Source organism: Diabrotica undecimpunctata, chromosome 9 (genome assembly GCF_040954645.1).
Source record: "Diabrotica undecimpunctata isolate CICGRU chromosome 9, icDiaUnde3, whole genome shotgun sequence".
NCBI classification, from domain to species: domain Eukaryota; kingdom Metazoa; phylum Arthropoda; class Insecta; order Coleoptera; family Chrysomelidae; genus Diabrotica; species Diabrotica undecimpunctata.
Window position 1 is genome coordinate 134,272,587 of NC_092811.1, and position 14,558 is coordinate 134,287,144.

A 14,558-nucleotide genomic window follows, 5' to 3' on the forward strand; every position below is an offset into this window, starting at 1 on the left:
AGTCATTACAAGGATCCAGATAAAAAATGAAGACATTGAGCAAGTGGACAAAATGAAATACTTAGGAGTCTGGATTACTTAAGATCTGAATCCGAAATCAGAAATTCGCTCAAGAATAGAGCAATCAAGAGCAGCCTTTTCGAAAATGAGGAAATTTCTGAGTAACCAAAGACTAAATCTGCAAATCCGATATCGGATGGTAAAATGTTATATCCACTCTATTCTTCTTTATGGTGTCGAAGCCTGGACTGTTAATGTTGACTTAATGAGAAAACTGGAAGTTTTTGAGATGTGGATTTTTAGGAGAATTTTGAAGATACCATGGACCGATCATATTACGAACGAAACGGTGTTGCACAGAATGGGAAGGGACAAAGAACTTTTGGGGCACATACTTAGAAATGATAAGTACGAGTTGTTTCAGCTTATTATGAAAGGTAATATCGAAGGAAAAAGGGGTCCTGGTAGACTACAAACATCCTGACTGAAAAACATTCGCGACTGGAGGCGGGTTAAACACACAGACGCTCTTAAGAAAAGCAAAAGATAGAGATGAATTTGCAATGATTATAGGCAACCTTCATTAGTGGAGACGGCATTCAGTGGCGGCTGGTGTGGTAAAATTTTGGGTAGGCCAAGCCAGCAAATTACATATAGCTATGTGTAATCAGTGACGGATCCAGAGGGAGGGGTCACGGGATCATGACCCCCCCCCCTAACTAATTTTTTAATGATTTCTCTGTTCATTTTAACTTCTGCGTTGTATCTAATTTGGCGATTTTTGATTTTTCATCTAGCAAATCGCGAACACAAAACGCACTCTTCTGTACATCCTTAAAGGACAGGAAATTACTTAAATGTTCCTTGCAACTGGAATGATTTTTTAAGGAGGCAGACATATTTTTTAAATCAAAGTATCCTTCACAAAGCACTAAAAAACAATAAGTCAGCAGGTCCGGACAATGTACCCTGCGAAATATTAAAGATCCTATGTAAATCAGACAAACAGTTCCTTGATAATCTAGTTGAACTTTTTAACAACATATTATATAATAGCGGTAAAATCCCTGAGAACTGGCTGCAGTCAACATTTATTACAATCCCGAAGAAACCAAATGCCCAGATCTGTGATGACTACCGGCTTATAAGCTTGATCAATCATGTCACTAAAGCGTTCACTAAGATCATTCATAGAAGAATATATGATAAATGCGAGTCAAATATTGATAGATCGCAGTTTGGCTTTTGGAAAGCACTTGGAACTAGAGAAGCAATTTTCGCTCTCCAGGTGCTTATAGAGCGGTGTAGAGACGTTGATAAGGACGTGTATTTGTGCTTTGTGGATTTTAGAAAAGCATTTGACAATGTCAATCATGAACAATTGATATATATTCTGCGAAAGACAGGTATTGACGACAAGGACATTCGAATTGTGGCAAACCTATACTGGGGTCAAACAGCAAGAGCAAAAATTGGCAACGAACTCACTGAAAGTGTGCAGATCAAAAGAGGTGTCCGTTAGGGGTGTATATTATCCCCACTCCTATTCAATATTTATTCCGAAGAAATATTTAACAAATGTATTGAAAATGCAAATCAGGGCATAAAAATAAACGGCGAGTTAACGAACAATATAAGATATGCCGACGACACGGTGATCCTTGCCAGTACCATAGACGAATTACAGCAGGTAATGGAAAGAGTTTATTCAGTTAGTGAGGAATACGGCCTGAGCCTCAACTTCAAGAAGACAAAGTGAATGCTGATAAGCAGGAAGCAAGAGCCTGCTCGACAGTTACGGATAAGTAACATACTAATTGACCATGTAGAATCTTATGTGTACCTTGGCACCAACGTAAATGCAAAATGGGAACAGGCCACAGAAATTAAGGCGAGAATAGAACGAGCTAGAGCAGCATTTAGCAATATGAAAAACTCCTCATAAGCAGGGATTTGTCTCTTCCCCTAAAACTACGTCTAGTTAAATGCTACATTTTTCCGATCTTACTGTTTGGTGTGGAGGCCTGGACGCTGACGGAGACGCTCACGAGAAAACTAGAAGCATTCGAAATGTGGGTGTACCGACGCATTCTTCGTATATCCTGGACCGAACATGTCACCAACATAGAGGTAATCCAAAGAATCGGAAAGGAGAAAGAAATCGTGAATACAATTAAACAAAGAAAGCTTGAATATCTAGGCCACATATTGAGACACGATAAGTACCGTCTACTGCAATTGATTGTCCAGGGAAAAATAGACAGTAAGCGAAGGCCAGGCAGGAGAAGACACTTGTGGCTTCGAAATCTGAGGAAGTGGTTCGGGCTCACATCGGTCGAACTATTCAGAAGCGCCGCAAACAAGATCAGAATTGCCATGTTAATAGCCAACGTTCGCAACGGACAGGGCACTTGAAGAAGAAGAAGATCCTTCACAATTCCATACACATTTCTTATTAGAAAATAACAAACACGGCCAACAATATAGTCAATATACGCAATGTTGGAGTAGGCCTTTCATTCATAATAATTTTTTTTCTATCAATTTCAGTTCTAGATAATGGCGATTCCAATAGTGAAACAACAATGTTCAAACACTCACTATTAACATTACTATTACTGCAACCCAGTAAAGCGTCATAAATACTCATTTTTATGTATCAGTTATAAAACAATCTCACATATATAACTTGCATACAATCAGGCGATATAGAAATAATCACGCAAATGTGATTTTTTTTCCTCAAATTTTACGAATTTTTTAAAATTTATTTGGGCAACCGTGCACTTGTTTGCAATTGTGTTGTTTGTTTAAAAATATGTTACAATTATAGCTTATGCTACATATTTTTTATCATAATTTAAAAGAAAATTTATATTACAATTCGATAATTATTACGTTACAAGGGACAACGATGGTCGGTGTAGGCCCGATCGTCTGGTGCCTAAACAGCAAGCATAAACACGACAATATAAATCGTTGTCCGGCAAGCTGCTTAACTTCAAACGCTTCTTGTACGGGGATCTTATGTGAGCTGGGTCGGCCAGTTCCGATCGGGATTAATGATATTTAAAATGTCTGAATACGATTCGATGCTTTCTGTGGTAATATAATAACATAGTTGTTTTAACGGACGCTAATGTATTGAGTAATTTAGTACATTTAAAATTTATTTACATGCATTAACATACTTTTTGAATATATGTTTTTCAATTTTAAAGCTCTTAAAATTATTGGGTAGGCCCGGCCTATCCTGCCTACCCCCAAAAGCCGCCACTGACGGCATTAGAAGAAGAAGATATTATCAAATAAAACATACAAATGAAATTTGAGAGTTACACTATGAATTTTTATTTTTTCTTACTGTTCTGTTAACCGTCTACTCGATTATCCGTCATACCCTTAGTCCGGTGTCTTGACGGATAATCGAGGTTCTACTGTACATAAATTACGTTTTAATGTAAATAGTGATGGTATAAATAAATTAAAATAAGTGTAAATAAAGAGTAAATAAACAACGTGTTAGAACATTTTAATTATAAATTAAAAGATAATAAAATCGTTACAATATAAATGGAGAAAAACTTACTTGAACCTGTTTGGATTTGTTCTTGAACAGAGGCATGCGCCCTATAAAGGGCAACTTTTTGTAACTCGGCGGTCCAGGAGGTTTTCTTTTATCGACTTCCTCGTTTTTACCTTCTTCGATTTCTCGGTCCCTGCTCATACTTCGACTTTCGTGCGAACTCCTCTCCTTCTTTTCGTAACTGCAAAGAAAACGTTTAAAGAAACTTAAAATAAACACGCTGAAAAGTATCATACTTCTCTAAAACCTCTTCTTCAATAGGCGATCGAGATTTTCTCTTCCGGTAATTGTTTGCTTTAAACCTAAGCTGAATATCTTTCATCTTTTGGATTTCTTCCTGTTCTCTTTGTTTTTTCAGTATCTCGGCTTCGACTATAACACGTCTGTCGTCACGTTTTTTCCGTTCTAAACGCTCGAGTTCCTCTTGCTCTTTCTGTAGTCGAAGTTTCTCTAGTTCCGTAATTCGCATTTGCTCTTGTTCTTTCTTTTCACGCATTCGATCTTTTAAAGACATTAATAAAAGTTGTTCCTGAAAGCGATTATTATTATTAAATTGCTTATAGTCTAGTGGCCGATTGAGTTCCGTGAGATTTTACTACTGTTTTTGATCCGAATTTTTGCGCAGGAATTTGTTATTAACAATATTATTGTTTAAATGTTTATACAGTGCTAGTCAAAAGTCCGTTCCCCCCCTCGTATCTTTTGAACGGTTATTGTTATAACAGTGAAATTTGGAGGGAGGTAATAAACAGACGTAGGCTTCTCAACTAGTCATAGCAGGTGACGTAATAGTGACAGATGACGTTACAGCGCCACTGTGACAGATAATTTTAAATGGGACCTTATGGCAAGTGATACCTCGTTTGAAAGGTATTGAAAATATCTATTCAGTCATAATTATTTTGTTTGATTTTAAGCTCATTTTGATGAATAAATTAAATAAATACTAAAATTGTAGCTTCTCATTTAATTGATAAATATTTAACAACCAGTTCTTATAGTAAGTGTTCAAAATGTGCTCCATCTACTTCCTGGCAGTAATGCATCATATTTCTAAACTCTTGCTGTACTCGTTCAAATGTGTCGGGGGAAATTGCCCTACATTCTTCAACAATTCGTTGTTTCAAAATGTCAATATTGTCGTTGCTGTAGTGTAAACTTTAGATTTCAAGTATCCCCACAGAAAAAAATCTAATGGTGTGAGGTCCGGTGACTGAGTTGGCCATTCTATCGTACCTCGTCGTCCAATCCACCTACCACGATATTCCACATCTAGGTAACGTCTTACTACACCATAATGGTGTGCAGGAACACCATCTTTCATTTTTTTTTGGAAATTAAGTATGTGTTTCACCAGAGAAGTGAGGATTTGTGTCACTCCAATACCTCACATTGTGTGTTAACATTTTCATTGAGAGAAAAAGTAGTATTGTTATTAAAACAAATTGTTTTTATGTAATTGGGCTGTTAATTTTATTGGACATATTTTCACAGAATTCTAGTCTTCGGTCAGGACCATCATCTGAAAGTTGGTGCACAATTTTTAATTTGTATGGATGAAATTTGTTTTCAGCCAACACTCGGTTTACTGTCTTTTGACTGATTCCATAGATATATGCAATTTGGGCTGTAGAAGAAGTAGGGTTCACTACCATTTCTGAAATGATGTTAATTTTTTTGTCGTCACTAATTGTTGGTCGACCAGATCGTTTGGCATTTTTATCACTACCTGTTTGTTTAAACTTCCAAAGAAGCTTCCTCAAATAAGCTCTCGATGTAGGGCGATCGGGGTACCTCTCATTAAAAAGACGTTCCGCTGCATGGAAATTATTTCCATATTCACCAATTATTTATACAGCTGCTACTTTGTCGGCTATAGTACGTACCATTCTGCCTTTGTAAAAATTTAAACGTCTCGTTAAACAATATTTAAACTAAATATTAACTAAAAACAACTAACTAAAAACAACTTGACTAAACTTGAATTGACTAAAATAGACAGAAACAGAAACTAAATATTCAGGTATTAACGCGTTTGCAAACTAAAAGTAACTAGAGAATTGACTAAACTAAGTAGACACAGAAAATAAATATTGAGCTATAAACGCTTTTGCAAACTAAAAACAACTAGAGAATTGACAAACGTCAAATTTTTTGACAAATAACCAAAGGCGGACGTTAGAATTTTTATTAATTAAATGTCAAACCAGAATTTTAATGTTTATTTTTTTTATTTATTCGTCAAAATCATCTTAAATCCAAACAAAATTAGAATGATTGAATAGGTATTTTAAAAAAATTGTAGTTTTGCATTTAACTAATAAATATTCTAACGTTCGCCTCTAGTAAATTGTCAAAAAAGTTGATGTTGACTTACAAACAATTAGAGAATTGAAAAATGTCAACTTTTTGACAAGTAACCAGTGGCGGAGGTTTTAATATTTATTAATTAAATGCTAACCTACAATTTTAGTATTTATTTAATTTATTCATCAAAATGAGCTTAAACTTAAATAAAATTAGTATGGCTGAATAGGTATTTTCAATACCTTTCAAAAAAGGTATCACTTGACATGAGGTGCTATTTAAAATTATCTGTCACAGTGGCTCTGTAACGTCATCTGTCACTATTACGTCACCTTTCATGACTAGTTGAGAAGCCTACGTCTGTTTATTACCTCCCACCAAATTTCACTAATATAAGTAAAACCGTTTAAAAGATACGAGGGGGGTGGGGAACGGACTTTTGACTAGCACTGTATATTGTTTAAATATACCCCTTTTTCAAATATTGTTCTGTTAAAAAAAAAAAAAAAACAAACCAAACAAACTTTAAAAAATTAAAATCGGTCAAATATATCAAAGATTTTTGATTATAACTTTGCTTTTGCTCAACGTAAAAGGATTTAAAGCACCCCATTTTAAAGCTATGATTATAAGCTTTAAAATGAATTTTTAAAAATTAACTTTTATCAATTTTTGAGAAAGTTATATTAGTTTAAAGTTTACAATTTAGGTGTAAACAAACAATCAAATTTGTTTATAACGATTTTTCGGTATTAAATAGCGCGACTGCGCGCTCAGAAGGCGTCCTAGAGGCTAAGAGTGGGAAACGAATGCAGCATTGGATAGCTGGAAGTGTCTACTCTTTCAGTACGAAGACACGTTTTTGTCGCTATAGTAGTATTTTTTCTGTAGAGGTTAGAAAAGACCGTGTTTTGTTCTCGTGCCGATAACAATGTGTGACAAAAAACATGAGCAACGGATTAATGTGAAATTTCTCGTTAAATAAAAAAAAAAAACTCCGACTGAGTGTTATAATTTGTTGAAAGGGGCCTATGGTGAGAATTCTCTATCTCGTGCGCGTGTTTTCGAATGGTATAAACGGTTTTCTGAAGGCCGAGAGAGCGCCGAAGATTACCAACGTCCAGGTCGACCTGTCTCTGTTTCAACTCCGCAAACAGTGACCAAAATAAATGAAATTGTGCGCGGAGATCGTCGTATGAGCATTCGGATGATTGCTGAGACTGTAAACGCCGATAAAGAAACTGTAACGAATTGAACATGAAGAAAGTCTGTGCGAAGTTGGTCCCAAAAATTTGACCCATGACCAAAAGCTCATCCGTCAACAGATCTGCTCAGATTTTCTTGAGAGGCTACATGAAGAGTCTGAATTAATGGAAAACATCATCACTTGCGATGAAACCTGGATATTCAAATACGATGTTAAAACTAAGCGACATTCCATGCACTGGAAAACTCCTGCATCGCAAAATTTAAAGCCATACTAATCGTTTTTTCGACATTAACGGCATCGTGATGACTAATTAATATATTTGCAATAATAAATTTGCAATCTCGGCTTAATGGACCGATTTTAATTTTTCAAAGTTTGTTTGATTTGTTTTTTTAAAGAAACAAAACATGATTTAAAAAAAGGGCAAATATTTATAAGCATTTAGACAATTAAATTATTAATAACAAATTCCTGCCCAAAAATTCGCATGATCACGTTGAAGAATCGGATTCGGCGGATCAAATTACATATGTAAAATCTCATGGAACTTAATCGGCCACGAAACCCACTTTGTTCCTACATCAACACCACACAAACCTTAGCTGGAGGTTCAGATACTGCCATCCACTGATTGATCAGGTTATCCCCTGAAGAATCCGGAACCTTGTCCTTTTCCTTTTCCTCCTTTTCCATTAAATCCTTCTTTTTGTGCTCTTCGACTATCCTCTCTAGCGCACTCCATTTTTCCGAAAGGTTATTCATGTTTCGCATGGCGACTCTGATACTCTTAGAACGATCGTTATCCGAACTATCTGAACTCGAAGAACTGGAACTGGAATCCGAAGATTTCGTTGATTTTTTCTTCTTTTTCGACTTCTTTTTCTTCTTTTTCTCTTTGGCTGATGAACTTTCGCTAGATTTTTTTTTGTATTTCCGGCCAGAAGAATCGTCGTCGGAATCGGAAGAGGAAGAAGCTTCATCTCTTTTTCTGGTCATGGACTTTTCCCGATCTTTCAGCCACTCCATTTCCCAATGTGGATTTTGCGTCGTGAATATCTATAAACACAACAAAAGTTGTAGCCAGTAAGAACTGACATTAATAACCTGTACCATACATGTGACCTAGATTACTAAACAGTAAACTAGGGAAGATGGCCTGCAAAGTAGAACCAACTTAGCTATACAAGTGGCCTTCAAATTAGGATGAAGGTGGTCTCCAATTAGGTGAGAAAATACAAATAAAACAATAGGTACCAAAAAGAATCTTACCCTAAAAGGGGTCTGAAACACACGTAGAAACGTCGTTCATATTCTAGCAGAATTCTGTGAAGAACAAAATCTTACAACAAACACGTTCTATCAACATCATCCACGGAGATTATACACATGGCGCAGCCGAGATGAACGAACAAGAAATTAAATAGACTACATCCTAATAAGATCAAGATGGTAGTCGTCGGTCATCAACTGTACACCATATCTTGGCGCAGACTGTGGTAGTGATCATCAACTAATGGTATTGAACGTTTGACTTCGTTTTAAAGTCTCCAAAAGAGGACCCCTAAGAAAAATCATCCATCCGTCTCTAAATCCATCAAAAAATCAACGACTTCCATCAAAAACTAGAAGAAGCTCTTTCTTTAGATCAAGTAGATAGTGACCCTGAGAGCACTTGGATCTACCTCAAAGATAAGATAATACGTGGACTATGATTCAACGCAGAAAAGAACATAAAACTAGGTACGGAACAAACGATGAATACAGAGCGTTATCGAAAGAAATCAGAAAACAGTGCCGCAAAGACAAAGTTGATTACATTTCTCAAAAATGCAGGGAGATAGAGGAACATGGCTGTTGAAATGAACTAATGGATTTAATTCGGAAGATCAAACTCCTTACCAGGGAATTTAAATTTCAAACGTGGTCTGTAATAGATACGGAAGGTAGTCTAAAGACCGATATTGACGAAATATTGGAAACATGACGAAACTACTGTGGCGAGCTATATAAAAATAACGAGGTAGCAGCAGAACATCAATGACCCTCTGATTACCCTAGAGAACCTACTGTCTTACTTGCTGGAGTCAAAGATGCAGTTAAATCCCTAAAGAGAAATAAATCTCCAGGCATTGATTCAATAACAGGTGAAATATTAGTTACTGGGTAACAAAGAATTACATATCATCCATTTCTGTTTGGAATTCAGAAAAATAACCATCTGATTGGTGTACCTCAATTTATATACCGCTAAACAAAAAAGGAATTACTACCAGATGTGAAAACTACCCCACACTGTCATAATAACAAATGCTAGTAAAATCTTGTTGCGCATCATCAAAAACAGATTAACAACCTATCTACATTACCATACCCCAGGAACAAGCGCTGATTGTAAAGGGCAAAGGTACACGGGAACAAATCCTGAACCTGAGACAACTCATTGAAAAGTCTAGAGAATTTCAAGTACCTATGATTATATGCTTCGTTGGCTCCAAAAGGCATTTGATTATGTCACCTGACCGTTTCTGAATTTGACTTACATATTAAAATTCTTGGATGTTCTTAATGGTATCCAGATTATTTAGAATATTTACAAATAAATACAGTAACGGAACAGAATCGGTATCTTTAGCGACATTTCAGTAAAACCTTTAAAGGGATTATATAGACTAAACGAAACATTTTTAGTAAAATAAACGAAAATTAGAAAACCTGTAATGACACGTGAAAAACTAAGTAACAAAATACGTGAGGCAGTCGCATCGAACTGATTTATGATTTGCAACAACCTATAAAACCGACTAAGTGTGCCACAAACCAGATATGAATTTATATAAAGTGTAAAAGCATAGATTGGTCCTAACAAAGATACAGTACAAAAAATTGGTAAGTTTATTTCATTACAGAAATACCTTTTCTGGAAGCAAATTCTAGAAAAAACGTTAACAAGATCGTCAATAGTGCCCCCTTCTCATACTTTCCGATAAAAAACACGCCAAACAATGCAGCGACGACTGAAAAATGGAAGAAATCGAAGAAAACAATTTTTTGTGTAAGGATGTTCTAGAAAAACCGATACATCGTTAATATTGCACACCTCTAATCATTTTGTAAAAGACAAGCATCAAAGTGTAGGAAATATTTCTTAGTATAAATAATTAGCATAGTTTTATTCGTTAGTTACGCCACTGCAAGATACCACTTAAACCATATGCTTAAGGCGCCAGAGACCAGACGCCATTGAGGGGCGAAGGGGACAGGAAAAATGTAGACAAAATCACACATTCCTGAGCTCGATTGGAAAATCAAAACATTCGATTTTTGTCGCTCGGGCTGGGAAGGTGAATTATTGTGCACGCCGGAAAAGACGACGCCGCGCTTGATAGATAATGAGCATGGCAGATTGATGTTAAAAGACGAAAGACGAAAACAATTAACGACGAGGGTGTCCGGTATTTTAATTCGCAGACAATTATCCGTAATTTTGTGTACCTGTAAATAACATCATTAGTTTATTTTATGTAATAAAGACTTCTCGTATAGATCGCGGACTTTTATTCTAACGTTAGTGACTTTTCAAATAATAAAAGAACTGAATAGACCTACAAAAGTAATGATTATTGAACAATTTAAACGCTTACCTCAAAGTTTTGATGATGAATTTTCGATTTTAAATGATGGGAAGCGCAATGCAAATCACCGATCCAAACGTCGCACAATCGGCAGTACCACGATGGGGCTGATACGAAGAATTGCAGACCTGTAAAAAATATATACGTATATTGCTTTCTTCAACTTTCTTACCATTATTTTGGGCGTTTCTAATTGTTCCGAGCATCGTAGGAATATTCGCACCTTTGCCACTGCCGTTATCAATTGATTAGCTTAAAATTTAACACCTTCTATATTGATTTTCGATTTATTAGACGATCTTTACCCTTTTGTTCTTACCCAACTTTTCGCCGTTGAATATCAATCAACGATTTCAGTCTAATAGTCTAACGCGCTAATGGTACGTAAATCAAATTCGTCAGAGACGAAATTCAGTGATCTACGAAGATAAAACAAAATGTACCATACATATATCACGAAAACGAATTAGTTAGGGAACTATACAACAATGGTCCAGCCACAAGAAGACTTGACATACCTGGTTCTAACACCTATTTCAAGACGAAGCCAACGCATATTAAGATGACACTGAACATCTTCTTTTACGCCTCAAAACTTGTAACACATTTACTTATGTCATCTAATAAAAGGTTAGGATAACATGTCAAGCGGAAACGCAGTTTGTCCGGGACGATAACTCCTAGCCCCACCTAGCAAAGAACTGAACTACAAACATGACATTTCAACGTATTGAGTCTTAATCAATCATATTTTGTTCTTGAAACGATACGGTTGATTTATTGTTGTCATTCTACAAATTGATGATACAAATAGTCTCATTCGGTAATTTTACTACTTCATCAGTAATTCAGGAGTCAGGGGAAATTACAGGAAGACACTATAAAATAGGAGAAAGTCAGTAAAAATTAGAGACAGATACGCTAAAATTGGAGGTCCTCAGAAAAAAATTGGAAGGTGTCAGAAAAAATTCATCATCGTTATTCTGGCTTTACAAACCTGTGTGGATTCTATCCTCCTCAAGAATTTCTCTGCAGTCGTCCCTATCCATCGCCTTTCTCCGCCAAGCACGTATTCCCATATTTCTCATATCTTCATCGATGTTATTAAGGAACTTCGTTCTGGGTCTTCCTCTTCTTCTCCGACCAATGGGTTTACCAAGAAGCGTTTTTCTAGATGGGTCATTTTGTTCCATCCGCATTACATGCCATATCCACCTCAGACGTCCTATCTTAATATGTTTTACGATATCAGGTTCCTCTATATTCTATAAAGTTCGAAGTCCTAACATGTTTTCATTACTTTTTGTTAGAGTCCAGGTCTCTAAACCATATGTTATGACTTATGACTGGGCGTTTTGTAGAGTTTTATTTTTGTATTTCTCGATATAATTGTGGATTTAAGGAGGAGATTGAGCCCAAAATAGCATCTGTTGGACGTGCAAATTCTGCGGTTTATCTCTGAGGTAGTATTACTTTCAGTGTTAAAGAGCGCTCCAAGGTATACAAATTCGTTGTTTCGATGACGTCTTTTTCTATAATAAGTGGTCATATAGTATTTGTGGTTGCGTGCTTATTTTCATATACTTCGTTTTGTCGGTGTTTATTATTAAACCCATTTTTGTAGCTGATTCTTTTAATGCTACATACGACTTTTTGTACAGCGTTTTCCGTTATCCCAACAATATTGATATCATTGGCATAGGGCAGGATTTGCACTGATTTATTATATATTGAACCAGTGGTTGTGATTTGTGAAATCTGTATTACTTTTTCCAGAACCAGATTGAACAGTATACAGGAGAGAGGGTCTCCCTTGCGCAGCGCGTTATTTGTTTTAAAAGGTTCAGACAGTTCCCCCTGAATTCGGGCTCTACATTCAACTTTTTCAAGAGTTAGTTTTGGTAAATTTACCAACTGATTTGGTATTTTTAGATCTTTCATTGCTTTGAACATTTCTCTTCTAGTCAGAGTCGTAGGATACTTTGTAATGTGAATATGTGATGAGTATCAATGTCATACTCCAGTGTTTTTTTTCCAAAATTTGTTTCAGGGTTGCAATCTGATCAATTGTCGATTTACCACCTCTGAAACCCGCCTGGTATTTTCTTACTATTCGTTTTGCATATGGTGCCATAGTACTGTGGAAATATTTTATACGCTGCATTTAGAAGCGTAATTCCTATGTGGTTAGAGCATTCAAAGATATCTCCTTTTTTGTATATGGTGCAAAGTATTCCAATATTCCAATCATTGAGGAGGGGTTTCTGTGTCCATATTTCTTTTATAAGTTGCGTCAGAAAAATTTGGAGGGAGATAGGATAAAATAGGGGAAAGTCAGAAAAGAATGAGTGAACTGACTGTAGATGGCAGTTGATTGGATCCCGTTGCATGGCGACGGGCATACTGTATAACGATGTACAGGGTCCGCTAATGAAACGGGAAGATTTAGTAAATACTTTTATTGTTAAACAATTATTTTGTAATACCTTTTAATACATTAATAATAAGTAAAGGAATAGCCATTTGAATTCCAATGTAAAAAAATCTTTTTTTAAGCCTCAAATCCGCCAAATGATTTCTGTACTTATTTATAGATTGTTGAAGTCAAGCCTGAAAGCTTTGCATAACTATTTGCAGCACATCGACTAGTATTGCTGCAATCTCGTCACGAATCCGTTATTTGAGGGCTTGGATTAGCCTGAGTGGAACACTTTCAAAAACTTTTTAGTTGGTATCTGCTGTAATAACAGATTTAACGCACTTTGTCATCAAAACTTGATCACTTTGTATACACTGTGGCAATGGAATATCCAGACCGTTTCTCGATAATCTCCATCGCTTTTGATTTCACTCATTGGATATCTATGATTGTTATGGATCAATTTACCAATTCAATCCAGAACCCAGATCATTTTCAATCGTTTCACGTCTCTCTTTAAAACATTTAACCCACGTCCTCTAACATGACTTAAACTGCTATAACGGTTTTATGAGTTTCACAAGAGACTTTCCAATCCCATCCCAGTTTAATCCCATGTAAATAAATGTGAAAAATTAATAGAAGAGTGGTGGATTCGGGAAAATAAAATTAGTGAAATTAATCCAGTGATTATAGATTTACATAATGATAGCGGTAGTGAATTTAGCGACGATGATGATGATTTATAAATTTAAATAATCAGTAAGTACACTATTATAATGTTATTTACAAAATAATTGTACAGCAGGTTAACCATTATATTTATACATTCATTATTAGCCAAATAAACAATAACATTTAAAATTTCATTTGAATTTTTGCTTCTCATTTTATACAAATGAACTCTAACTGATAATACAGGCAAAAATATTCTAAACAAAGTAAGTAATTAAAAAGATTATGGAGAACTCCAGTGCAGTTTACCGTGCCTTTTACTACAACAAAAGGTTTTCTGCGAATGCCATTAATCATTTAGAGGTATAAGTTCTTGAATGTACTGTAGATATCTTTTCCTGTAGTAATATTCTTTCGTTGGACGAAACTCAAGTAATTCCTTGATCACAGTACAGTCTTGTTTCACTCCTCTCATAACTTCCAACTGCCCTGTATCAGTACTTTCGTCGAGAGCGAAACTATATATAACACAACGTCATGAATTCTTCTTGTTATGCTTTGGTGTGATAAGCTTGTATTTTTAACAAGTGTTTTCTACTCTAGACTTGCTATCGACATAAATATCCTCAAGCATTCCTGGACAAATTCTCCGTAAGATAAGGGTTTCCTTCACTTGGCAATGGTTTCTGCTTGTCATTGTTGACCGATTATATTTTTCTTCAATGATTT

The 14,558-nt window shown here is 35.7% G+C and overlaps 1 protein-coding gene across 1 annotated transcript in view; it reads right to left on the reverse strand.

Annotated features, from left to right (window-relative positions):
* LOC140451527 (uncharacterized) overlaps positions 1 to 14,558 on the reverse strand; it is a 31,422-nt gene that overhangs the window by 8,103 nt on the left and 8,761 nt on the right. Inside the window, exons 6-9 of the mRNA XM_072545384.1 lie at positions 10,745 to 10,863; positions 7,701 to 8,159; positions 3,823 to 4,115; positions 3,590 to 3,767 (exon numbers count right to left, since the gene is read on the reverse strand). Of these exons, the coding sequence (XP_072401485.1) occupies positions 3,590 to 3,767; positions 3,823 to 4,115; positions 7,701 to 8,159; positions 10,745 to 10,863 (1,049 nt within the window). The remainder of the gene's footprint in view (positions 1 to 3,589; positions 3,768 to 3,822; positions 4,116 to 7,700; positions 8,160 to 10,744; positions 10,864 to 14,558) is intronic.